General features: G+C 44.0%; 3 protein-coding genes across 5 annotated transcripts; 1 reads left to right on the top strand and 2 right to left on the bottom strand.

Annotated features, from left to right (window-relative positions):
• Positions 1-1110: 1110 nt before the first annotated feature.
• Positions 1111-9933, bottom strand: RAB24 (RAB24, member RAS oncogene family). Of its 2 annotated transcripts, none has more exons than XR_006102151.1 (9): positions 9784-9933; positions 8013-8224; positions 7459-7527; positions 5478-5556; positions 4881-4948; positions 4062-4161; positions 2826-2876; positions 2214-2309; positions 1111-1564 (listed from the first exon to the last, which is right to left on the bottom strand). XR_006102151.1 is itself a non-coding variant. In XM_042451836.1 (9 exons), exons 2-9 carry the CDS (start codon positions 8127-8129, stop codon positions 1497-1499), a joined length of 612 nt encoding a protein of 203 aa, XP_042307770.1. In that variant the 5' UTR covers positions 8130-8224; positions 9784-9933; the 3' UTR covers positions 1111-1496. The 2 variants fall into 2 exon arrangements, 1 of the variants encoding a protein (XP_042307770.1); XM_042451836.1 differs by having other exon boundaries at positions 2214-2273.
• A 59-nt stretch (positions 9934-9992) lies between these two features.
• Positions 9993-17031, top strand: PRELID1 (PRELI domain containing 1). Its single transcript, XM_042451833.1, has 5 exons — positions 9993-10275; positions 14425-14650; positions 14754-14867; positions 15083-15161; positions 16580-17031. Exons 1-5 carry the CDS (start codon positions 10184-10186, stop codon positions 16717-16719), a joined length of 651 nt encoding a protein of 216 aa, XP_042307767.1. The 5' UTR covers positions 9993-10183; the 3' UTR covers positions 16720-17031.
• Positions 17032-17143: 112 nt separating this feature from the next.
• On the bottom strand, positions 17144-25212 carry MXD3 (MAX dimerization protein 3). 2 transcript variants are annotated; one of them, XM_042451835.1, is made up of 6 exons: positions 24957-25212; positions 24129-24237; positions 21677-21706; positions 19685-19799; positions 18762-18927; positions 17144-17927 (listed from the first exon to the last, which is right to left on the bottom strand). In XM_042451835.1, exons 1-6 carry the CDS (start codon positions 25036-25038, stop codon positions 17818-17820), a joined length of 612 nt encoding a protein of 203 aa, XP_042307769.1. In that variant the 5' UTR covers positions 25039-25212; the 3' UTR covers positions 17144-17817. The 2 variants fall into 2 exon arrangements, with proteins under 2 accessions (XP_042307769.1, XP_042307768.1); XM_042451834.1 differs by having other exon boundaries at positions 17144-17930; positions 24957-25204.
• Positions 25213-25754: the final 542 nt, after the last annotated feature.

Genomic DNA, 25754 nt, shown 5'->3' with positions numbered 1-25754 from the left:
AGTCTAGGTTAAACAAGTAATGTATGTGTAAATTATACCCTAGTTTGAGGCCAAGCAATATGCAGTCCTCCAGAGACTGAGTGCAATGCCCATCTTCCCATTGACAAGGGGTAGCAGGAGCTATTGGGGGGAGATAAGTTGTCCATCCTTGCCCTAAAGTTGGAAAATGAAACAGTCTAGGAAGTCCCTCCCCCCATATTAATCCAAAAGAAAGCTCCTTTATGGAAGGTCCACTGTGTTCCACCACAACCAAAGTGAACTGGCTGAATAATCTTTCATAAGTAGTGACTGTTGGTGTGAATCAGCACTGTTGGATTTTTCTGTCATGTTACTTAACTGGTGAATCAGGAGGAAGTGGCAAAGGCCCCATATAGACTGCCAAAATAAAGCTGCTTCAGGTCACTTTGGAGGTATGCTGTTTAAATGATGCATGCGTCCTAAGAGTCTGGAAGCTGCTCCAGAGCCACAAATCAGTCCTAAGGACTGGAGCGCAGCTTTGGCACAGCTTCCAGATTCTTAGGATGCATGCATCATTTAAACAGCATACCTCCAAAGTGACCTGAAGCAGCTTCATTTTGGCAGTCTGTATGGGGCCAAAATGTTTTTCAGCCTGCATATAATTAAGACAAACCCAAAACTGCTTGTAAATACAAGGTGCTTGTCATACAGACAGAAGCTTTCTGAGTACTAGACAGGGGCCTCAGACTTCCACTTTTGTGTTTCTTCCTGGAACCACCTTTTCGCTTTACTGTCCAATCAGTACAATAAATTACTTAATATATATTCCACCTTTCTCCCAGTAGGGGACCAAAGGCATTCAACTCCTGACTTTTTGAATGTTAAGATCAACAGTTCTTTGTATGGTACACACAACCTCAAGGGTAGGAGACTGTGGAAGATCAGAGGCCAGCACCAGCACCAAATATTATTCTCTTTTGGTCCCCAAAACTGTATGAGACATGGGTATGTTTGTGAGCCTATTTTCTTGATATAAAATCATGACCTTTCCAGGCATAATTACAGATGAATGCTATCCCCATCTCATCTGACAAATTCATCAATAGTTTGAGAACAATATGAGCTCCACCAAGAAAATGCATCTGCAACATATTCCTCAACAACACAGGACCGCAAAGCACTTTTATTTACATTTATATAACTTATTAGAAGCCATTTAAATAAGCAAAATTCAGGCAACACCTTCAACCTGACACACTTGAATAATTCATTCAGCCTCTCGTGAGGATGGGCACACAAGGCAATCATGGTCTCTGGTCAACAAGGCAGCACATCTTGATGTATTTACAAAAAAAGAAAAACCTGGTTCCATTGAATTCTCCTGGCCTCCATTCCAAAGAGAAGTGCCTGAAAGTGATGCTCTAGATGTCCAAGAGCGAGACATTCTGAACAGCAGGCAAACTGTAAGGACCTTTCCAAAGAGCACAAGGTGTTAATGTCCCAGAGAAGCACTGATTTTGGCAAAATAAAGAGAGAACTTAGTGATGGCAACAGCTGTAGAAGTAGGTGTTAGGGCTCTTCTGGTTTAAATCAAGTCCCTTCTCCTCTGCAAGTAAAACATATACAAAGTTTAGGTGAGAGGTGCACAATTTGTAGTTGCAGGATTCTTATCTTTTAAGGAAGAAAATTTGGTCCTGAGATCTCAGGGTGGATTTCTCATCCCTGGGGCCTACATCAACTTCATTTTTTAAATGAGCGAAAATTATTTAGTATCTAGAAGTCTCAAGTTTCTAAAGCTGGGGAGACATGGGGGGTGAGTGTGTGTGATGGGTGCAACTCCTATAAAATAAAAATTGCTCTTCCTGGAATTTCCTGGATCAGCAATTATTTTTCTAATTTTGCATCAGGCCGGAGAAGAGGTTGCAAAAATATCTGTGCAGGCTGCATGTGGCCGGTGGGTGACAGAATTTCTCACCCTTATATTAAAAGGGCTGGTATTTCACCAGGGAGCCTTGCCATGTCCCCATCAGTTAAACACACAGGAAGAGCAACCCATGTTACTGATAAGCCAAACGAGTAATGTTTAGGGGCCATCTCATGAACCCACTGCTTCCTATATGTCTAAGAAACACCCACACTTGTTATTAACTTTATTTTGCGACGCCTGTTGCAGCCCAGCAATACATTTACAACAAAGGATATAATTATTTTCATAAAAGTACAAAAGGAAGAGTTAATTTTGGTCAGAGGCTCACCTGTCATTTCAAAGGCAGTGAACTGTACATAATCCTCAGCCACCTTCTGGAAGAGTTCATCTAAAAAAACACCACAAGTTCATGTCTCACCTGCAGCTGTTTTGAGTTCAAGTAGAAAAGCAAGTACAGATGAGCAGAACTGAACTCAGAAATAGCAAAGCTCAGAAAAGAACACCCCCCCACACACACACACACATCAAATTAAGCCATCTGAGGGGCACACCTCTCATCTAATAACCCATACTACTTGTCCACATGCAGTTATATTCCTGAACTCAATGGGACATGCTCCTGTATCAGACCTGTATTGCTTTTCTACTTGAACAGAGCAGGGGCAGCTATTCAATATCCTCTTCAGCAAATGAAGATGTTTCTGGATGTGATGTTCTAAGGTTGCTAGCCATGTTTTATTAGTTATTTAAGATACTTGTTGCACAAATATCCCACCTTTCCTCCAATGAACTCAAGACGTATACATGACTTCCCTCCCCTCCCCATTTTATCCTCACAGCAGTCCTGTGAGCTGAGTCAATCTGAGGGAGAGTGTGACTGAATCAAAATCATCACTTCACTGTCAGGGCTGTTTGGGGACACGGTGAAGAAGATACTCACCCACATTTTGGCCAGTCTTACTAGAAGTTTCAAACAGCTCAGCTTTGATCTCTGGAAGCACAACATATTAGAGGAAAGTACAGGTGATTTCTTCTACAGTAAAAATTTCCCCAAGCACCAGTGGCTAATGATGCACCAGTTCCTCCCACAGAATACCCAGCTATAGATAAGTATAGCTCTAGAGCAAAGATGGGGCATGTCTGACCCTCTAGATATTGCTGGCTTTAGCTAGCCAATGATGAGATGAAGGGAGTTGCAGTCCAGCAACATCCGGAGGGCCACACATTCCCTATCCTAGGGATACAATGTAGTCCTACTCAAATGTATGGACAGCTCCCCACCACTACTCCCCTTATGCCTTAGGACAAAGGGATACAACTGAGGCAGTCCTAGGATCCTCCAAGGGCCTTGTAAACTCCCCAAACTCAAGCAATAAACTAGACAACCTGGAAGTGACCTGAAGTCCACTTTCCCTCTTCAATAGAGGGTTCTTTTTATTATAAAGTTGGTTAAACTGTGATGCCTTTTGATGTCAGACAGGTCCTGCAACATATTTAAAAGGTGAATGGTGAGAAAAGGGCAGTCTGAGGAATCTCAAGGGCCTGAGGGACACAAAAACAATGGTGGATTTTTTTTAATGATCCAGAGCTTTATTTTGCCCACTCTACCTATGGCTACTGTGTGGCCAATAACTATAGTAGGCCATTGGTATCTGCTAGGGTTTGTTTCCAAGACCCTTCCTGTGGATACCAAAATCTGTGGATGGTCATGTCCCATTATGTACAATGGGATAGTAAAATGGTGTCTCTTGTTAAAAAAATAGGCAATTCAAGGTTTGCTTTTGGGATGTCCGTGGGATGTCCGTGGATGCAAAATCCATAGACAAGGAGGGTTGACTGTACTTGCTGTCAAGGTTGCCACCACCAGCTTTTCTGTAAAGACCTACAGCTGATAGCTTCATATAGCCCAAGCACAATACCCTCACTGCTGCAACCAGAAAAGCTAATCTTCCCTACTTTCCAGTTTCAGACCTCAGATACTTCCAAACTCCCACATCCTAGAGGAATTTTAGCCAGCAGGAAAACACTACCATGTTTCGAAGGACCAACTTAAAAGGACAATCAATTTGCTGCTAAACTGCTCATAACTGACTCTCAAGAGGATTGCCATAGATCCCAGAATGGAGAGCTATGTGAAACTGGTCCTTTCTCCAAGCAATGAATAAAGGAGACACACCTTCTGCATAATCCTGCACATCATGGAAGTCAATTTCCCTTTTTCTCCTGTCCTCATCCAGCAAGTCACTCTTGGTGCCACATAAATAGATCCTGCAATTCTAGAACAGAAGAGAACAGGTACTGCATACAAGTACTACATACAAGGTATTCTAAAAAGTAGATATACCCTCACCTGTACCCAAAATCTGCATGTCTAAACAAATTTGTGGTGTATTCGTTTGAGCATTACACTATGATTCTGGAAACCAGAGTTTGAATCACTGCTCAACCATGAAACCCACTGGGTGACCCTGGGCAAGCCACACACTCTCAGCCTCCGAGGAAAGCAATGCCAAACCCCCTCTGAACATATCTTGCCAAGAAAAACCCGTGATAAGTTCACCTTAGGGGTGCCATAAGTCAGAAATGACTTGAAGGCATACAACAATAACAAAATAAAACTCCAGAAACAAGCCATTAATATGCTGAAACAGTCTCCCCAAATGCCAACCCAGGGCAGACAGAATTAGCAGAGCTTGGGGAATAGCCAGAGGGCAATTGGGACTGATTGGTACCTGGATAGACCAGTTGGAAGCCCCACATAAGCTGTTTTGAGATTTCTATAGTATGAGACATGCATTAAAAAGACTAACATGCAATCAATCAACAGCCCCAGGATGCTGTTTCCATGTCTCTACTGCCTCACATTGGAACTGAAATCAATGTGCCTCGCATGCAATACAGGGCTATGTTCCTTAGCAAGACCAATATTCCCTGCTGCTCCCCTAGAAAAGTCAAGCATACCCTTTTCCCTGCCTCAAAATGGAAATCTACTTACCTCCTCAAAGTTCTGCAGCTCATTCACCCAGAATTTTGCTCTCTGGAAACTGCTGTTATCAGTAAGATCTGTGGAAGTGGGGAGGTGTCATGACTAGATCCCACCCCAGAATACATCATTTCACTGCGTAAAGAATACATCAAGGGAACAGAATGAGCCAGTCAGTTGTTCTCTCCCCTCAACGGCTCATAATAGAGCCACTGTCAGAGCCTTTGAACACAAGTTCTCACCTGGAAAATATGGCTAGACATATGCTTATCTAGAGGTCAGTCTGTCACTGTAAGAATGGGACATGAGTGCAAAGAAATCAGGAGACTCTCAAAAGACACATTAGTGATATTGGTCTTATGCATGGAGCAATAAACTGCATGTAATGTAACATACCAGTCTTCATTCCTGTATGTAAATTTGATAGGATTCTCAAAGCTTTATAAACAGACTTCCCTCAGAATAATGGTCTGGCTAATAGAGCTTTTTCCAAGCCTGCAAGATCAACCGACCCAAATGCAACAGTGTGGGCACTCAGGAGAAGCATGTTCTCATAGCACTAGAAATCCAGGGCTATGTGTGTACCTTGGCATGCAAGAGAATTCTTACCATAACATACAATAGCAGCTTTTGCCCCACGGTAATATATCCGGCTCATGGCCTCATACCTCTCTGAGCCAGCTGTATCCTAAAAAATAAGAAAAGGATATCAGATTTTGAACCTAAGAGCAAAACATCTTAGAATTCTGCCTATAGTCTTCTTTCAGGTAATGTACCCAAATAATAAAATTATATATGTGTGTGTGTGTCTAGAAATCTAGTCAAAAATTGACCCAAAAATCTGAGTCAATTTATCTTCAAGTTAATGTACATAAGTACTGTACATATATATATATATATATATATATATATATATATATATATATATATATAGTAACCATTCCCGCTCTGAGCGGCAAAAAACGAGAGCTTACTCCATCCCAAGAGCGCCTAAAAGAAGCACTGATCTCCTCTATTCCCTGCTGCAGCAGTACTTTGGCCTTTTTATAATCAGGGAAAGTTATCACATCATTATTATTATAGGCTGTGATCATTGCTGGAGAGCCAGGGTGGTGTAGTGGTTTGAGCGTAGGACTTGGACTCTGGAGATCAGTGTTTGATCCTCCACTTGGCCATGGTGACCCAATGGGTGAACTTAGACCAGTCACACATTCTCAGCTCAAGAAAAGCCCATGATACTGTAGGTTTACCTTAGGGTCACCATAAGTCAGAAATGACTTGAAGTCACACAACAACAGCAACACAATAATTGCCAATGTAGTCACTACTTGCATTCTCATCCTTTTTTGACATGTGTGCATTTTCTCAGCCCCATCTGTACCTGGTTGCCACACAGCACAAAGCTACAATTTACTGTAATTCCCTACTCATCCAGCCAGACTTTAGAGTAAGCACAAACAGTTATGCCTACTCAAATTCTGTAACTTCTCTGGCAATGTTTTCCTTTGTACTTTAAATCCTTTGTTCCATGCCCCTAAATTTTATTCTTGACCTATCCACATTATAACAAAATTCATAATTTTGGCCCCCAAACCCGCCCTTGTCTTGTGCATGAGGTTGACTTATAGTCGAGTATATATGATAAATAGATAAGTATAAGAAATTAAAATTAGAGGAATTAAAGCAAGAAGACTAAATTCAACACTACCACTACTTCATATCCATGGATTCTTTATCCACAAATTCAACCAGTTTGAAAATATTTTTTTAAAAAAAATATGAATTCTAAAAAACCAAGCCTTGATTAAACAAGGGATACCGTTTTACTATGGCATTGCATTTAACAGGATTTCGCCATCCATGGATTTTGGTATTCATGGTGTGTGTATGTGTCTTGAAACCAAACCCAAGCGGATACCAAAGGTCCACTGTACTACCACCAACAGCAGACCCAGTGAAATCCACAGGGCTTAAGTGGCAGAAATTGCTTTCATTTCAATTAATGTAGCCAAGACAGGCCTAATGTAGGATTTAGTACAAATATTTTCATTGTTGTTCAGAGTTAAAGGAACTAACATCCCATCCTACAAACATTCTGAAGTGTTAACAACAAAAACATGCCCCACACCGCCCTTCTGTAACCAAAGCAAAGTACATTTTCTAGTACTTTATAGCATATACAAGTGATTCTTAACCTGTAGTCTACAGAAGCCCAGGAGGCCACAATGTCCTCACAGGGGGTCCACAAAGGCATGAAGGCTGCTCAGCCCACCTCCTTCCTGCAACAGAGCAGTGTCGTGTCAGGAGCCAAGGCAAAGGCTGGCTGGCTAGGTGTGCACATTCAATCCACTACAGCCAAAAGCTGGTCAGAAAAAGCAGAAGAAAAGTCTTCCATGCCCCCCCCCCTTTCAGGGAAGTTTAACAGATGGTGCATTTGCTAATGGTTCATTGTTCAGGTATTATTGGGGTTTTAAACCTTTAGTTAAGTCTTGGGGGTCCACAATATCAGAATATATTTAAATGGGGTCACTGGTAAAGAAAAAGTTAAGAATCACTGAGTTCTACAGCTCCCACCTCAACTTTGACTTACCCAGATTCCCAAGGTCACCGTCCGGTCTCCCACTGACATTACTTTGGCCACAAAGGCAGCACCTATGGTCTAAAGCAAGAATACCAGCTGTGAGAGTAGTTACAAGATCCCATCAGCCCCCTGTAAGCAACCAGTACTGTGGCAAGAACATATCACTTCCAAGGGGCCTAAAGAAGGAAGCTTGATTAGGAAGCACAGATGTTTCACAAATGACTAACAGAGGCATGTTTTAGCAGGCAAGCTAGCAATTTTTTTTCATGGATTAACAACTTCCCTGAATTTACTTGGAAAGTTTCTTCAGACTAGCTCCCCATGTTTCATTTTCTCTTTTGTACTTCTCTTTTTTGAAGCAGTTTCCTTTTCTCTTTTGCACTATCCAAAGTCCCCTAGACCTTAACAAATATCTCCTCAAACGTATGCATACATTAAAACACCCCCACCCCCAAATATCTTAACTGTAAAAATTAAACACATTTTTGGAGGGTGGTAGAAGTTGAAGGAGGAATATCAAGCGCTCAACCCAAGGAGCTCTGTCCTATGAAGACGGTACTCACATTTTGGTAGGGTCCCACCAGGAAGCGATTGTGCACATATCTCTCCACCAAGCTAGTTTTGCCAACGTACTCTTTGCCCAGCATCACAACTTTGGCATCCACACGCTGACCGCTCATTCTCCTGCCCTTACAGCAAAGTGTCTCCCTTCAATGGGATCCCGAATGTCCACTTCCTCAGCAAGTCGTTGCGCAGCACAGCCGACAAAGCTCACCTGCAAGGAAACGATGAGGGAAAAGGCAGTGATGGAGACAGAGGAGGGCATGCACACCATTTCTCCTTTCCACCCTTCATTCTGAGAAGATGACCACAAGGGCTAGGAGCCAAACCCTGGCAGAGGCAGAAACACCCATCCCCTGCCACACCAAGGCCACCCATAGAGTAGGCGAACACCTAGGACAGTGATGGTGAACCTTTTGGAAGCCGAGTGCCCAAACTGCAACCCCAAACCCACTTATTAATTGTGAAGTGCCATGTCCCTCTGGGTTTCTAGTAACAAACTCTGGCAAACTCTGTGCTGGGGCGACGGCACATGTGCCCACTGAGAGGGCTCTGAGTGCCACCTCTCGCACGCGTGCCATAGGTTTGCCATCACTGACCTAGGAAAACACTGGCATGAAGCTGTAGCAGCCCTCGAGAGCACAAATGCTACCAGCAATGCCTTTTGAACCTTAAACACAAAGGGGGCAGTGAGGGGGTGCTCTCCCACCTCTAGGTGCCCTGTCCTTGGAGGGGAGCCGTGAATCCATGCAGTGCCACGAACTCTCTCCACTTCCCAACAGGGGAGGATTAACTTGGCCTCTGGCAGACAGGGTGACTGCAAAGGAGGGCAAGGCGCTGCAGAACCTAGAATATCCAAGAAATCTGGCGTCCTCCTTTCCCAGGACACACCCTTTATTTCGGCCTCCTGTCCAGGAAGAATTCCACAACGTCCTCCATTCTGAGCCTGACTAAGAAGCATGGATGTACATATCTAGGAGTGTTTTCACCTATTATTTGGTAATGTCCGTACGTTTTTCTTGGATGCCCTACATCTTACGGTGCCTTCTCCCCCTTTGCAGTTAGGAGGACATCTGGTCACCCTGAAAACGGAGAGACATGCCCAAATCAAAGCTTAAAAACATTCATATCAAGATAAATCCCTGCTTCTCACTCAGGCTCCAAAGGGAGGACATTTTGGGATTCCTGCTGGGCAGAGGGTGGAATGTAAGGCCTGTCTTGGAAAAGGAAAATGGGGGGACATGGCCAAGTAAAAACCAAAACCACTTAATCTCCATGTCAATCCATGCTGCAGAGTGATGCTCCCAATGGAGGACATTTGGGAATTCCTCCTGGGCAGAAGGTGGAAAGGTAAGACATCTCCTGGGAAACGAAAACAGAGGACACGGCCAAAGAAAGAGCCTAAAGACACCCATAGAAAAGGAAGCTGGAGGGCATTTTGGGATTCCTCCAGGAGAAGAGGCTGGAATGGAGGACCTGTCCTGCTGGGAAGGAGGAAGGGAGGGGCCTGGCCAACTAACAGCTCAAGAGGAACACTCCCATCAAGGTAAGTCCCTGCTTCTCACTCATGCTGCAGATGCCCCTGGGCAGAAGGCTGAAGTGGAGGACCTGTCCGGGAAAGGGAAAGGCATGGCCAAATAACAAGCCTAAAGACACTCCTAGCAAGATAAGCCCATGCTCCTTAGTCCCGGTCCAGACGGAGGCCCTTTGGGACTTCTCCCTGGGTCCGGGGGAAAGGAGGAGGACGTGCGGGACCCCACCCGCTGCACTCACCCCGGCCTCATGGCGCCGCTGCCGAGGAGAGGGGCGCCCAGAGAGAGGCAAGGAGGGAGGCGCGCGCCAGGCGGCTCCTCCTTCCCCCCTCCCTCCCGCGTGCGCGCACACAAACACGCATGCGCACTGGGGGTCTCTCCAGCAGCTTGGGCCCGGAAGGGGCGGGGCTCTCGAGCGCGCCGGAAGGGGCGTGGCTGCGTTGAGGGGGCGAGGGGGAAAAAGGAAGTGCCTGAGACGGAAGTCGTGGCCTGTCCGCCGTCCCCGCATGGCGGCCGCTGGGCTCCTCCCGCTCCCGCCGCTGCCATCCATAGGGCTGCCCGGCTGTGCCGGAGCCTAAGCCAGGAGAAGGCCTCCGCTTCCTCCTCGCTTTCCTCTTCCTCCTCCTTCCCCCGCCGGCCCCATGGGGAAGTACTTCCTGACCCTGAGCGTCCTCAAGGGGCCCTGGGACCAAGTCTTCGCCGCCTTCTGGCAGCGCTATCCCAACCCCTACAGGTGAGGAGGAGGAGGACCCGGGGAGGGCCTTCGGGGGAAAAGGAGGACGTGGCCAAGGGGGATATTCAGGGAAGCCAAGAAGAGATCTAACTCCTTTCTTTGGGAAGGAGGGAGGGAGGGAGGGAGGGTCTCATTTAGATGAAGTCCAAACTCATTTTCAAAAGGCACAGTTTGGGGACCACTGCTTTAAAGAGATTTTTGACTTCATCTCCCAGAATCCAAGGCTACTGGTCAACATGGCTGAGGCTTCTGGGAGATGAAGTCCAAAGGCCCTTAAAGGGCACTGCTTGGGGACCACTGGGTCAGGCCATCTGGTAAGCTGATCACTTTGGTCTCCATTGGCTGAGGCCTCCGGAGGGACCTTTCACCCAGTAGGCAGGCAAGGAGGGAGCAGGGCCTTGCCTTGCCTCCAGGTTCCTCCTCTCTTGCAGGAGAGCGACTCTGCCACCAGGGGTCCCAAGGAGTGCAGGATAGGGGTTGTGGTTGTGGTGGTTGCTGTTGTTGTGTGCCTTCAAGTCGTTCCCGACTTATGGTGAAATAGTTGGAGGCTGCAGTCAAGAAATAAGAAGATTAGCAATGGGAAGGGCAGCTATGAAAGAACTGGAAAAGATACTGAAGAGCAAAGACAGACAACTGAGCACTAAAGTCAGAATCATTCAAGCCATTGTATTCCCAATTACCATATACAGATGTGAGAGTTGGACAGTGAAGGAAGCAGACAGAAAGAAAATCAACTAATTTGAAATGTGGTGCTGGAGAAGAGTATTTAGGATACCATGGACAGCCAGGAAGGCAAACAAATGGGCTCTTGAACAGATCAGACCAGGGGTCTCCTTGGAAGCTAAGATGATCAAGTTGAGACTGTCATACTTTGGCCACGTAATGAGAAGGCACGGATCACTAGAAAAAAACAATAATGCTAGGAAAGGTAGAGGGTAGAAGAAAGAGAGGAGGACCACAAACCAGATGGATAGACTCAATCAGAGGGGTTGTGGGCAAAGGCATGCAGGATCTGAGCAACTCAGTGGAGAATAGGGATTCTTGGAGATGTCTCATCTACAGGGCTGCCATGAGTCGGAACTGATTCGAGGGCAGCTAACAACAATAAAAGGCAATCCTATCACACTGTTTTCTTGGCATGATTTCTTCAGAGGGGGTTTGCCATTACCATCCTCTGATGTTGAGAGAATGTGACTTTGTCCAAGATCACCCAGTAGGTTTCCGTGGCTGAGCCGGTATTTGAACTCTCTGGTCTCCCAGAGTTGTAGTAGATTCCCCCACTACACACTTATGGCGCTGCTGATCCACTTTTACTGCACTGGCTGTCTCCTGTGGCATCCTGGGGTTTGTAGTTCAGTGAGTCCTCTCTGGATGAGAATTCTAAGGGCCACTCCCTGAACTGCGAATCCTAGAATGCAACAGGAGGCAGCCAGAGCAATTAAAGTTGGAATAGCAGCACTGTAAGAGTGCACTGCAGTAATCTCCGTAGTCCCAAAACTCAAACCACGACATTATGCTGATTCTCTGAATGTGGGTGGACCCCCTAAAATTGAGACATTTATTACCTAACTGACATGTTTTGGCCCAGCATGGAATATATGGTCCTGAATGCCTTCAAGTTGTTTCCAACTTGGTGATGGTGAGCCTGTCACGGGTTATTGCTGAGGCTGGGAGAGTGTGAGTCGCCCAAGGTCACCCGGTGGGTTTCCATGGCTAAGTAAGAGTTGTCATCCAGCATTCAAACCACTACACCACACTGGCTCATGGTCCAGTATTTGGTGGTCCAATATTTGTAGAAAATAGTTCAAAAGATTGGAGAAGGGATTATAAACAGTACATGTCTTTACAGTCGGGTGTTATTAAGTCAGGGCTTTTTTTTTTGGGGGGGGGGTTCCTAACATTGTGTTGGAGCAAAAAGCAGAAACTGGGCCTGTTGCCACATTGCAGAATTAACTGTCATGACTTCTTCCTATGGAATTCTGGGATTTGTAGTTTGTTATGGCGCCAGAGCACTCTGACAGAAGCCTAAATATCTTATAACTACAAAAGCCCAGGAGTCCATAGCATTGAGCCATGGCAGTTAAAGTGGTGTCAAGCTGCATTATTTCTGCAGTTCAGATGTATCCTGGGTAAAAGATGGAATGGAACAGGGATGTGTTGGAGACACTTTCTATCAAATGTATCTGAGGAAGTAGACTGAAATCTATGAAAACTCATGTTCCCTATTTCTTTATGATCATTGCGGAATAGCGGTCTATAAATAAAACTTATTATTATTATTATTTATTTATTTCAGTTAGTCTCAAAGGTGCTACAAGATCTGTCTAAGTACTCATTCTACAGACTAACACCCTACATGGCTTGGGCCCAACCTATCTAAGGGATCACCTGCTTCCATACAATCCGCCCCGTACACTCAGGTCCTCTGGGAGGAATTTACTACAGCCCTTGAAGACCAGGTTGACGGTGACCTCCCAGAGGACATTTTCTGCAGCCCCTCCCAATTTATGGAATGGCCTGCCGGACGAGATCCGTCAAATTACCAATCTAGAGAGCTTTTAAAAAGCCATTAAGACGGATCTCTTCTGGCAGGCCTTCCCGGAATAAAATACTCAGCCACAAATAAGACTTCCTATCTAGTGAACTCTGCCCATGATGATTATTATTTGGATTAGTCAGCTTTTAATATGCAGTTTTTAAGGGGAGCACTATGTACAATATATATGGATGTGTTTTAACTTGTTGTACACCGCTTTGATTGCCTGGCAAAAAGCGGGATAGAAATAAACATTTTATTTATTATTTATTTAACACAGCTATATCTTTGAATTCAGAATTTAAATGATTCAGGGTTTTTTTAAGTTTAGAAACTGTGTGGAATAGAATAAAATAGCCCAGAATGGCAGTGTCCAAGTAGTTCAAACCTACCAGGTTAACTATCATAATTCCAGATGACTAGGTGGGAATTAGTAATGAAAGGAATTACTGTAGTAAAAAAGCTTCACACAAGTGACATTCTGGTGCCCATTCCAAGGACAAAATCCAATATTCTAACTGGTTACTTTGGCTGACTCAGCCTATTTTGTGTGTGATTTCTGTGGAGGCTTTCAAGATTGTTTGATTTAGTAATGAGTAACTGCTAAATTTGGTTTCCATCAAGATAGTTTTCAGGGTATTGCATTATTCCATCTAGTCATTTATTATTTTAGTTGCTGCGGCTAGCTAGAAACCCATTCAGTTGTTCATTTATTATTCAAGGCATTTACAGTGGGCCCTTGGTATCTGCTGGGGGTTGGTTCCAGGAGCCCCCATGGATACCAAAGTCTTCAAGTTCAGTGACATAGTAAAATTGTGTGCGCCTTACATTAAATGGCAAAATCCAAGTTTGCTTTTTGGATTTTTTATATTTTAAAAAATATCTTCAAGCTGTGGATGTTTGAATGAGTGGATAAAAATCTGTTGATATGGAGGGCTTACTGTATTTATCATCTCTCAGCCCACTAGGGCCCCATGAGTCAAGGGAGGTGGTGATCCAGTCTACTTTTTCCTTTTCTGGCTGGTTTCTGGCCCTTAAAGATTGATGTTCTCAAGTGTATCCAACACACCACATCCTGTTTCTTTTGACACCATTCTGGTTTTTATCCAGACTCCAAACAAGATTTATATATTTATATACGGGTGACTATAGTATGCTGCATTTATATTTTGAGAGTTTAAACTTTTTTTGTATTTGATTTGTTTGGTAAACTGCCCAAGGAATAATTGAAGGACAGATTACATGTAAACAATAAACAGTTCATCACAAAGGAAAAAGCATATGGGAAGATTGTCCATGTGAATCACACTGCTCAGACACTATGCCTGGCCAACCGAAGAGGTTGACTCAGTGGCAATAGGAACTTATTGATAAAGTTGGTATTTCAAAGTGGGTTAAAATCTTGCCCCAAGAGACAATCAAATGTGAGCCCCAGAGAATGATGTCTCTTTACTTTCCCAACTAAGCTTCCAGTGTTTCTCTGCTTACATTTCCAGTGCTGCTTTGGGCATTTCATTTTATGCCCAGTGCCTGGATAGGGGCTTGGCTTCTTCTGGTTGTGCCTAAAGGCATAAAATGAACATTTTAAGTATACCTTCTTGTCTTCTTTCCAGCAAACATGTCCTGACAGAGGATATCTTACACCGAGAGGTGACAGAAGACCAGAAGCTGCTTTCCAGGCGGCTCCTAACCAAGACCAACCGGATGCCACGCTGGGCAGAGTGCTTTTTTCCAGCCAATGTCGCCCACTCTGTCTATATCCTAGAAGATTCCATTGTGGACCCACTGAACCGAACCATGACCACATTCACCTGGAACATTAATCATGCACGTCTGATGGTGAGCAGCAGTAGGAAGCTTTATGTGGGACAACAGAAATTGCTGAGAGTAGTGTTCACTGTGGGGAAATGACCATCACTTTGTTGTGCTCTCTTCCTTGCAGGTGGTAGAGGAACGGTGTGTTTACAGAGAGAACCCAGAAAACACTAGCTGGACAGAAGTCAAGCGGGAAGCTTGGGTGACCTCCAGCCTGTTTGGGGTTTCCCGTGCTGTCCAGGTAAGCAAGCCACTCATTGCTCTGCATGCATGATACAGTTTGCATGGGAAGCATGGGTCTACCTGTATCAGATGCAGTAAACATAATTGTGCTTTGGCTATATGGCTAGAGGAGTGGAGTGATTCCTCAGTGTCCAAGCCATGCAAATAAACAGGGAAAGGAGAATGTTCCTGTCTTTATTTCATAATTCAAACTCGCTGTTCTTTTTGTTTTAGGAGTTTGGTTTGGCCAGGTTCAAAAGCAATGTGACCAAGAGCACCAAAGGGTTTGAGTATGTGCTAGCCAAAATGCAGGGTAAGTATATATGTAGGGACAGTGTAGCGCAGGGTATGTGGGCAATAAAACACTGTTACAAAGTAATAGGATGCAGTGCCTAGACTCCCAGCATAATTAATAGGTTTGCTATATAAGCTGTAGGCTGAATGCAACTCTTTTTACCATTTAAAAACAAAAAAATATTGTAAGAAATTTAAGTGCATTGTAACTTTGTGGAAACAGCATGCTCTTAAACTGAGGTATTATTAAGAAAAATGTAGAACAGTTGTAGGGCCTATTTAATTACGTTTCGCCTTACAGCTGCTGTTAGGCAGCATGGCTAATATGAAAGGAAGTCTAACTGTATCTGAGGGTTCATAGTCTGGTTCTAAGAAAAAGCATGGGGCACCAAATTATTTTCTTTAGTTGTTCTGTTCGTTACAATAAGAGAATTATACTTCACAAGAACATAAGACCACTCTGTCTTTAGGTTAAAAGTAAGGAAGCTCTTTAAACCTAAGAGCTGGATTTAATTTCAGATAAAAATCTGCAGTGTGCAGTGATGGATGAGGCAAAAGGTAATATCAATAATAAAAGGGACTAATTTTTAATTTTATTGTATTTTCTATGTATTTTTATTGTTGTAACCCACCTGGATTTCTTGTGATTATGCAGGCTATAAATAAATCTGTTGTTGTTATTATATTTTGCCTGCCATAATTTAGTTTAAAGTTCTCATTAATAGTAAATAAGACTTAAGAGAGACATTTTTACCTCTTAGAGTGGGAAATGTATAAAAGACCCATGACACCACCAAATGTTGATGTCATGAGGAAGATGGCTTGGCCATCTAAAGACAGCCAGAGGGATGGATTGGGACCCAAGGAGAGCCAGATCCTGCCACAGGGCTCAAGGATACCCACCTCTGCTCTTAATTACACCAAAGGGAGTTTGCTCAGTTCTGGCTCTGCAGGAGATTATGTGCTGCTAAAGAATCACAATTCAGTAGTTTCAGTGTTAGTTCAGATATAAATCCAAGTAAGAATGAAGAAAGAAAATGAAGTGCATATCACATTTGATTATGGCTAGTGAACATGTAGGCTACTGGAAGAAATGTTTTGCAGTAGAAGAAAAGAGTTGTTAATAGCTTTGACAAGTATCTGGGAGACATGTAGAATAACTGCTGGTTGTGGAACCTCCTGCTTCAGGCTCCTTCACCAACTCATTGTTTTTCATGAGAATGAGGCCTAGAAATTTAGCTGCAGGCAGGTGGTCACAGATTAACAATTCTTTGGTTATGTGGAATGAAATCTAAATATCTGTAGCCTGTGTGGTAAAGTCCAAACTAACAGGAGCAGTCCAGAACTCAACAGAACATCTTCTACATTTTTTAGCAGGGGTTAAGTTCAGCAGGCATACTTTTTTTCTGAACTGTTTGGCTTACTGATTTATTACAGGTGAAACACCATCTAAAACACTGGTGGAAACTGCAAAGGAGGCAACTGAGAAAGCAAAGGAGACTGCCTTGGCTGCCACCGAGAAAGCAAAGGATTTGGCTAGCAAGGCAGCTACTAAGAAGAAGCAGCAATATGTATGAAAAAACCTACACATCCTCCTACTAGTGGGGATAGAAGGCTGCTGGCACAGTGCAGTATGGTAATACTGGAAAGCTCTCCTGTAACTAAAGCTTCTCTTCCTTTGAGAGGCAGAGCTGACTAGTGTCTTTAGATTTTATGTTTGTGTTTTTTACTGAAATTGTAAAAATTGGGACAATCATCTTCTTTCTAAAAAGGTGTAATTATCATTAAAAATATAGAACAGTTAAGCCCACTCCTAGGGCCTGTTCCTGAGGTGGGTGCTGCTCTTTGAACTGTGATTGAAACAATATAAATCTTCCTGTTTACATTTACCTCCTGTGGTATGTGGAGGCGTCTGTATATTAGAATTCTCTGCTTTTAATTCTTAAGCAAAACACAGATGGATAAGATACAAATAATTAAAAATATTTACTAAAAATCCTGTTCAGTACATAGAAGGGGTGGGTCACAAAAGAAAACCAAGGTAGGGCTCTCTGTACAAAATTACTTTCCTATGATACATACAAGCACACACACACATACACTCCAGCATTGGTTCTGGCTGTTATTTTAAGTCAACTGCAGCATAACCCATTTCATGTGGAGGAATGGAAATGCTACCTGTTCAACCAGATTTTTGCAAAATTTTTAATGCTTACAGCTAAACGCATCTTCTCTTTAAAAACAAAATTTATATCCCAGCCTTTACTGAGATTTGTGCCTACTCTCTACTGTATAAGCTCATCTGCTCCATCTCAAGGAGCCAAGATGTCCATGAAGCATTCACCAGGATTGGACAATACTGAATGATATACTCATCCTCTACAGTCGTCCCATAGAGTTCAAGTGCTTGAGACCTCAGTCTTCTTTCACAACTGTTACCCAAATGGTAAAGGATTTTGGCCATCAGTTTCTCTGGTAGTTATTCTGCTTGCTTCCAAGATGAAGGTAGTGGTACATGATGTGTACTTATTTGCACCATGCTTGAGGATTCTCCTTTAGTTAAGCAGTTCTCTAGTGGCCCTGGATCCATTCATAGTGGCACAAAGCTGTAGCCATGTTGCTGGGAGGCAGGCAGTCTGAAGAAGAGCTTGTCCTCTTAATCTTGTTTCTCTCCATCATAACCAGAAGTTGCTAGAATAGCTGTGCTCCTGCCCAGTGCTGACAGCAGCCACAACATCCTCTTCAGTGCTACTGAATGCCACGCCTTCCACATCCACCTCGGCATCTTCTACAGCAGGAAAGAACCTCAGTATGTATAGCTTCCTAGCCAGGCAAAATATAGGCCCCATACAGACCAGCCAAAATAAAGCTGCTTAGAGTCACTTTGGAGGTATGCTGTTTAAATGATTCAGGTGTACTAAGAGTTCAGAGGTTGCTCCAAAGCTGCACGCCAGTCCTTAGGACTGGATCGTGGCTTTGGCTGGGCTTCCGGACTCTTAGTATGTATGTACAATTTAAACAGCATACACTCGTCCCCCGGGTTACGAAATTAATTCGTTCCGGCGCCATTTTCGTAACCCGGAAGTTTTTCGTTAGCCGAATCCCCATAGGCGCTAATGGGGAAAAGCCGCGGCTCCGCCGCGGCTCCATTTTAAAAAGCGCCAGCGTTTTTTCGTAACCCGGGTAAACCTTCGTAACCCGGAAATAATTAATTAATTTTTTTTTTCGTAACCCGGAAATTTCGTATCGCGGCGCGTTCGTATCCCGGGGTACCAGTGTACCTCCAAAGTGACCCGAAGCAGCTTTATTTTGGCCTGTATGGCGCCAGTCTCTTTTACAAGGGTTCTGTCTGAAGGCCAAGAATATGGTCCAAAATGACTGTTCTATAACGTATGAAGTACAGCCCTCCATGAGTTAGACTGCAAGTCCCACCATCCTTCATAATTAGTGATGCTATCTAGAGGTGATAGCTGCAGCCTAACATCATCTGGAGGACCACACCTTGCCCACCTGTTTTAGGAGACATTACATGGCCTGTCTCCCACATTCTTGTATTGCTAATGTTAAACACTTCAGACTTAGCACTTATCCTGGCGAATGGTGCATGGGCAGCTCTTACCTGAGTCGGAGCGTTCTGAGAATTGAGAGGAATCCAGGCTGTCTGCTCGTGGCCGCTCCATACTGGAATGGGCCAGTAACTCCTCCAGCCGCTGGTGCAAGTTTCGTTGCTCACAACGTAACCTCTCCTTCTGTAGCTGAGCCTTCTGTTCCTGCTCCTCCAGCTTCTGGAAGCGGACGGGTTGAGGACAATGTTCAATAAGCATAGTAAATGCTTCAACTCCTTATGGATCTAGCTTTGTGAGCATATTTTTGGAATCAAAATTGTACACTAAAAACTGTCCTAGATGATCTTGATGTTCTGCACACTCAGAAGTACCAAGATGGCCAATGCTGCAAACAAGATGCTGGATTATAGGAACTTAGGTTTGATTCAGTGTTGTAGTAGTATTGTGTTCTTAAAATTAAGCTCAGAATGTGTTCATTCAGAAATGGGAAATCTGTCCTCCCCAGACCTGGGTGAACTACATTCTTTAGCCCTCACTACAGGCCAGACTGGAAGGGTCTTGTGGAAATTAAAGCCCAATAATATCTAGGGGATCCCACATTCCTCAGCATGTGTTAATTCCTCTGTTGCAGCAAAATGTACTGTACATCTCTTAGAAAAGATAAACTTGTGTGGTGTCAGATACTGCAGAGTCTTAACAAACTGCAATTGTATTGGTGCAGTCAAATTCCCATGGTATGATGTTTTCACTGAAGGTTGATAGCCTTTGATAAATTTCAGCACTTGCATATACTTTTCATGCTCAGAACTTCAGATGTGAAGGACAAGGAATTATTTTAAAAACGATACAAGTTAAAAGTTGCAAACTATGTAAGGCCTAGTTTTATAGACTCCTAGCAATGAAAGCAAGCAGGGCAGGTGCCATTTAGTTAAGGCCAATCTTGCAGCCACCAATAAGGATTGATTGTGTCACTTACCTTAATGTGCAGTCTGGCTCGGTGCAGAAGATTAAGGGTTGTGTAACGAGAATGCTCTGCATTCATGGGAACTTGCTGTTGTAGCTGCTCTAAGCAGTGTCGCAGCTGAGCTCTCCTGATGAGGGGATATGGGGGAGAAGAAACACAAAGTGTCTTGAAGAAAGCAATATGATAAAGCATTGTCTTGCGACAACAGCCCTTTCTAAGAGGAGTATACATTTCCTCGTCCGTTGGATGAGCCACAGCATCCATGTAAGCCAGGTCCCAAACCTTCCCCCATTTAACAATGTTTCAGTGCAATAGTGATAGCACTACTATGGACAACTAGGAGACTAGTGGACCACATCAGCCTTCTAAAAGACCTGGAGGGGGATGTACACACAACCCCAGACCCCCCCCCCCAAAATCCTCTAAAGGCTGTAGAGGGTACTTTTGCCATGTTTTTAGACCAAGGAGATGCCTTTTTTCCAGAATAGAAATTGGTGGATTTATTTCTGTTTTTTCAAAAGGCCTTTTGTACACCTAAAATGGCCCAGGAGACCTAAAAACATAGTAGAGGGCTTTTGGGAGCAAAAAAATTGTGGGGGGGGGGGAATTAACACATTTTTGACCATGAGAGCCCGAGGGCCACACTTTGCCCACCACTGTTATAGAATCAAATTTTCAGTCTGCCTATTAATGTTTTATGCCTGTTTAGTCAACCAAAAAAAAAAAATTCTTAAAGATGGATGAATTATGTCACAGAAAACATAAAGGGGGGGGCAGTAGAATAAATAACATCACCAGAATTGTTGAATTCTAGATAGTACCAACAAAACATCCATAGTTTCTCCATCTCCACTTGGCCCATCAAAATTTAGTTATCCTATTCTAGGTGGGATCATGGAGCTAATGGTAGGGCTAAAGATATCACAAGATCCATAACTGCATCTCCTAAGGGGGGGGGGGGGGATCATTAAGGTGGTCATAATGGTGGGGGGTAAACCCCTTGGGCTACCTTATAATTTATACACATCATTGGATGGGAAGAAGTCAATCACAGACATCTCTCACCATTTCAAGCCTTTCTCTACTGGTAAAGCTGCAGCCAAAATATCTGGTTGGTCACTTCCTGGCTCATACTGAGAAGGTAGTTTTAAATGACCCCTGTGAACTAAGACCAGACTAGTGGAATCAATGGAGAATCAAATATAATAATGTAGCTGGAACTGGGCACAAATGTGCAAACCCACTCCCAAAACAACAACACAAAGAGGATCTCCCTCAGGCCTATAAGAAGACAGAAGTTACTGAGGCAGGACGGAAACCTGAACAGCAGCATCTTACACTACAGTATTTTGTTTCAGGGCTGTACTTGTCTCATTTTCTTTGCCTCTAGGACTAAACGGGTCACTTACAATCCTTGATTGTAGCTGAAGCAGGTGGTTGTAAGGTGCTCTGCTGTTGTGTGCCTTCAGGTCATTTCAGACTTACGGAGACCCTAAAGCAAACCTGTCATGGGGTTTTCTTGGCAAGAGTTGTTCCGAGGCAGTTTGCCATTCCCTTCTCTTGAGGCTGAGACTGTACCTCACCCAAAGTCACCCAGTGGCCTGCAACTCCCAACAGCCCAAGCCAGCCTTTAGAAGATGGGGGGGGGGGGGTCGGGGGGTGGGGAGTTGTTGGACTGCAACTCCCAACAGCCCAAGCCAGCATAAATGGTGAAGAATGATGGCAATTGCAGTCCAACAGTATCTGGAGGATCACATGATTCCCACCCCTGGCAAACAGCATGCTCACTCATAGAAAAATTCTACCCAAATCTTCTAAGTCTGGCAAGAGGTATGGCTGGTACAGATCTTTCATCCATTTATCTGTCTGCCATTTCATGACTACGACCCCATGACTTAGAAAGTACATACAGTGCTATTAGTTTCCTCCTTTAGCTAAATTTTGCAGCAGGTGAAATAAGAGCAATTATCTTTCTCTTTATATAAATTCTCTGTATAAGTTTACCTGTGCTTCTCCAACTCATTGTGTACAGATCTGAAAACAAACACACAAGAAAATAAGACAGATGGACCACACACAGATTTCCAGAAAATGATTGTCATGCCCATTCATGCTGTTCAATGAAGCAGAGACAAGCTAAGCTCTTATTCAATCTCTGCAAAATCATTTCCTGTACTTACAAGAGTGTTGATATGAACTGCTTTTTTTAGTGGAAGCAGTTTGTAGAGAAACTCAGTAATTAGAACTGGTCTATTACAAGTGGAGATCCTCCTTTCTGCACTGAGATTCAGAAACAAATGAATATATATATATATGCCCAAGATAATGTTGACATAGAGGGCCACCTGAGGGAAAAATAGTCATATTTTCACAGAGAAAATATTCATGTGAAATTACCCGGGGGTGGGGGGGTGGCTGGCTGGCTGTGACACTCCAGATGTTGGAGTTCAGTTCCCATCAGCCCCAGCTAGTATGGTTGATGGGGATGGGAGCTACAGTCTACCAGCATCTGAAGGGCCACAAGTTTTCCACTCCTGTTATAATCAGCTACCATAGACACAGCATACAATCAGTCCTCCATATCCACGGATTCTTTATCCACAGGTTCAACCATCCATGACTTAAAAATTAAAAAAAAATACATATAAATTCCAAGAGGCAAACCTTGATTTTGCTATTTTGTATAAGGGACATCACTTTACTATTCAATTGTACTGAATGGGATTTGAGCATTCACAGATTTTGGTATCCACTTGGAGTCCTAGAACCAAACTCCAACAGATACCAAAGACTCACTGTAGATTTCTGCAGCACAAAGGCAGGGAAAGGACTAGTTTATTGGGAGAGCATATATGCAAAAAGTCCTTGGTATTCCTGGCTAGGATTAAGACAGACTCTGACTAAAATCCAGATGTGCCTGGGGTAATATGCAACCCCAAGGCTGCCTTTGCATCCCTTGTCTCTTCCCTAGATATCCTCAGTCCACTCTGTTTCAAGCTAAAAAGGAGTGGGCGGTGGGACTGTCTCTCTGGGAAGTCTACAGGACCAGCAACTCACCTTTTCATAGGCAACAGGTTCCCCCTACAATGTTTAACTTTTTATAAAAAAAAATCCTGTTTTTCAAAATCAGAAATAGACTGCCATTTTGGAGGCGAGAAACTGTATTTCTGTGCAGACTAGTCATTGTTGTCCATTCCTGAGTTAGAGGCACCAACAGGCTGACTTGCTATGGGGGCAGATTTGTGTCTCTCTGTGTGACAGCAGCAAAATAGGCTTCAGAGAATGTGGCACCAGAAATATTTGTAACTGCAAATCTTCACACCTTGCACAATCTTGCAGGAGACCTGCAAGTATAGTAGAATTAGGGATTCTGCTCCCACTCACGATTATGTTGTTGTGCACCTGGCAGGATTTATTCAGAGGGGGGAGTTGCCATTGCCTTCTTCTGAGGCTGAGACAGTGTGACCTGCCTCAGACAGGTTTCCAAGGCATTTGATCCCTGCTCTCCCAGAGTCCTAGTCCATCACTCAAACCACTACACAAGGCTGGCTCTGCATGCATCTCAGGGCCAATGTTTTAAAATATAAGCCAGACTTCCAAAAGAAAATGGAGAGAAAAATGTTAAGCACTAAGTCAATGCAAACCACTGTGGGAAAATGTTTCAATTCTCATAAGCCACAGAGCCAAACCTGATCCAGAAAGTACAGAATAACTTCACCACTGGCCCTGTTTCACAGCCCAGATGTATTTCTCTAAACTGCTTGTTAAATTTTTACTCTCTCTGCCACATTTCTCATGCTCTGCTCCATTTTCCTACTATTTCAGCCTTCTTGCACAGGAATGCCACCTACCTCCACGTGGCAAGGCAGATTACAACTAGAAACTCCTTGGGCACAGAGAAGTGGGTGTCTTAGACCAAATTAAGCCTTTCCTCTAAACAAGTCTTATCTTTCAGGCTTTTATATAGGGTATGGGGATTATTATTATTTTTAAATGTATGTTTTAATCTTAATTTTATACTGTTTTAACCATGTATATTCAACCATAAGTTGATCCCATGTATAAGTCGAGGTCAGGTTTTGGGGCCAAAATTAAGGATTTTGCCATCACTGGTGGACAGGTCGAGGATAAAACTTGGAGGCTCCTTTAATGTGTGTAATGTCTGAACTGCGTGGGGAAATCTGAAGGTGCTGTTATCACATTACTACAGTGATCTGTACAAAATGGGGACCTTGGATTTTGGGGTCAATTTTTGGGCAGCAATTTTTAGACTTAAAGTGTATATATGGTAGGTTATTTAAATTGTTTTTAAAGTGTTTTTATCTTGTGAGCCGCCTTGAGCCCCTTTTTTGGGAGAAAGGCAGCATAAAAATGAAATAAATAAAATAAATGTCTTGACTAATGGAGGATCTGGGGTGGGGAAAGGGGAACCCCAAATCAGTGGACTGTCTCTCACCTGAGGCTTTTGAGGGCCTTCCCAGGCTTTGGCCTCCTCCTCCTCCTCCGTGACTGTAACGCACCTTGGCCACAGTAAGGCGAAAGAGAAGCATAGCCATGTTCCGCTTCTGAGAAGAAAACCATCATCATCATCATCATCACCACCACCACTGTCAGCTAAAGAAGACTGCCGTCTCCACTTGAACCTCCCCGACCACTCTCTCCAATGAGCCCCTGCCCTGACCCACCCACCCTGGGCGGCCAGACACACCCTCCTTTCCCAGGACCTGCCCTCCATTTCATCCTTCTCTCCAGGAGGAATTCCAAAATGCCCTCCATTCGGAGCAGGACATGGATTTACATTTGTACGGCTGTATTTATAATCTGTATTCAGTTCCATCCAAATGCATCTGAGGAAGTGGACTGACGCCTAGGAACGCTCTTGCTGCCAACTGTGGTCTCAAAGGTGCTACAAAATCTCTCTCTCTTCACACTGATTCTACAGACTAACGCGGCTATCTCTTTAAATTCTACAAACTATGGTGTTTTCCATTCACTGTTCTCCCCCTGGAGCCTCCCCTATATTGGGGAGAAAAAGGATATAAGCAATAATAATAGTAATACTAACACTAATAATATAGTGTTTTTAGTTTTTATTTGGCCATGCCCTACACTTTTCTGGAATGTCCTCTATTCTGCGGTGCCCAGTCCTCCTTTGTGGTGGTGAGGGCATCTCCGCTCTGGGCCCACAACAAACTCCAACTCCCAGAACCCCACAGCCCTGAGCCAGACAAAGAGTTAAAGCGGTGCCAAACCGGGCTATTTCTCCCCGAAGAGCCCCTGGTACCTCTCTCCCTGCGCTCCAGGTACTCCGCCGCCTGCAGCAGCACCTGGATGTTGCTGGCCATGGGCTCCATGACGACCAGCATCAGAGACCCCGACCCCCGCAAGAGCTTGGTGACACTGACGCTGTAACCGACCCACCGCAGCCAGCCAGGGCTTGGCCCCGCCCTTTTCGAACGCTCCTGGGTTCTGGCCCCGCCCCCTTCGAACCCATGCAGCCCTGGGTTCGAGACAAACCAAAAACATGAAGGAGGGGTGTTTTTGTTTCTTGGAGTCACCGGAACTGGGACACTCTTGCTGTCTCCCCCCCTCGCCCGCCCGTACCACTTCTGTTCAGCGCGCTCCTCCCTGTATTGTTTTGAATCGCAACCTGCGGTGGGCGTGGTCAAGGAAACTGGCGCTCCCATTGGCTGGAAAGCGTGAGCCGACGTTACCACGTCAGTGGACTTTCAAAACAAAATTCGGGCGGGAAAGAAAAAGAAGGTTCAAATTTGAATCGAGGACGAGGACTGCGCTGCAGCGCTAGGACTCCCTTGGAATTGAAGGGGTTTTCTTGGAAGACAATAATAAGACAAGCTCATTGCTTCCAACTCTGCTGAACACTTACTGATGAGTATCCAGCTCATGTTTAAATTAATACATACACCAATTATACACATATATATAATACATTTTACATATTATATACTGTATATATACATTATATACAATATATATATAAAATTACAGTACATTATAAAGTGTATGTGTGTGTATGAATATATATGTGTGTGTGTATCTATATATATATATAGATAGATAC

Source organism: Sceloporus undulatus, chromosome 2 (genome assembly GCF_019175285.1).
Source record: "Sceloporus undulatus isolate JIND9_A2432 ecotype Alabama chromosome 2, SceUnd_v1.1, whole genome shotgun sequence".
Lineage (NCBI taxonomy): Eukaryota > Metazoa > Chordata > Lepidosauria > Squamata > Phrynosomatidae > Sceloporus > Sceloporus undulatus.
This window is presented reverse-complemented; position numbering and strand designations above follow the sequence as displayed.

Coding starts and splice junctions, on each gene's coding strand:
- RAB24 (XM_042451836.1), bottom strand. CDS start 8,129: ATGAGCGGTCAGCGTGTGGATGCCAAAGTTGTGATGCTGGGCAAAGAG. Junction 4,162..4,880: donor AGCTGCAGAACTTTGAGGAG/GTAAGTAGATTT, acceptor CTTCTGTTCTAG/AATTGCAGGATCTATTTATG. Junction 2,877..4,061: donor TGTGCAGGATTATGCAGAAG/GTGTGTCTCCTT, acceptor TTGTGCTTCCAG/AGATCAAAGCTGAGCTGTTT.
- PRELID1 (XM_042451833.1), top strand. CDS start 10,184: ATGGGGAAGTACTTCCTGACCCTGAGCGTCCTCAAGGGGCCCTGGGAC. Junction 10,276..14,424: donor CGCTATCCCAACCCCTACAG/GTGAGGAGGAGG, acceptor TCTTCTTTCCAG/CAAACATGTCCTGACAGAGG. Junction 14,651..14,753: donor TTAATCATGCACGTCTGATG/GTGAGCAGCAGT, acceptor TCTTCCTTGCAG/GTGGTAGAGGAACGGTGTGT.
- MXD3 (XM_042451834.1), bottom strand. CDS start 25,038: ATGCTGGTCGTCATGGAGCCCATGGCCAGCAACATCCAGGTGCTGCTG. Junction 19,800..21,676: donor AATGAGTTGGAGAAGCACAG/GTAAACTTATAC, acceptor TCCCCTCATCAG/GAGAGCTCAGCTGCGACACT. Junction 17,931..18,761: donor CTCAGAACGCTCCGACTCAG/GTAAGAGCTGCC, acceptor TTCCTGCTGTAG/AAGATGCCGAGGTGGATGTG.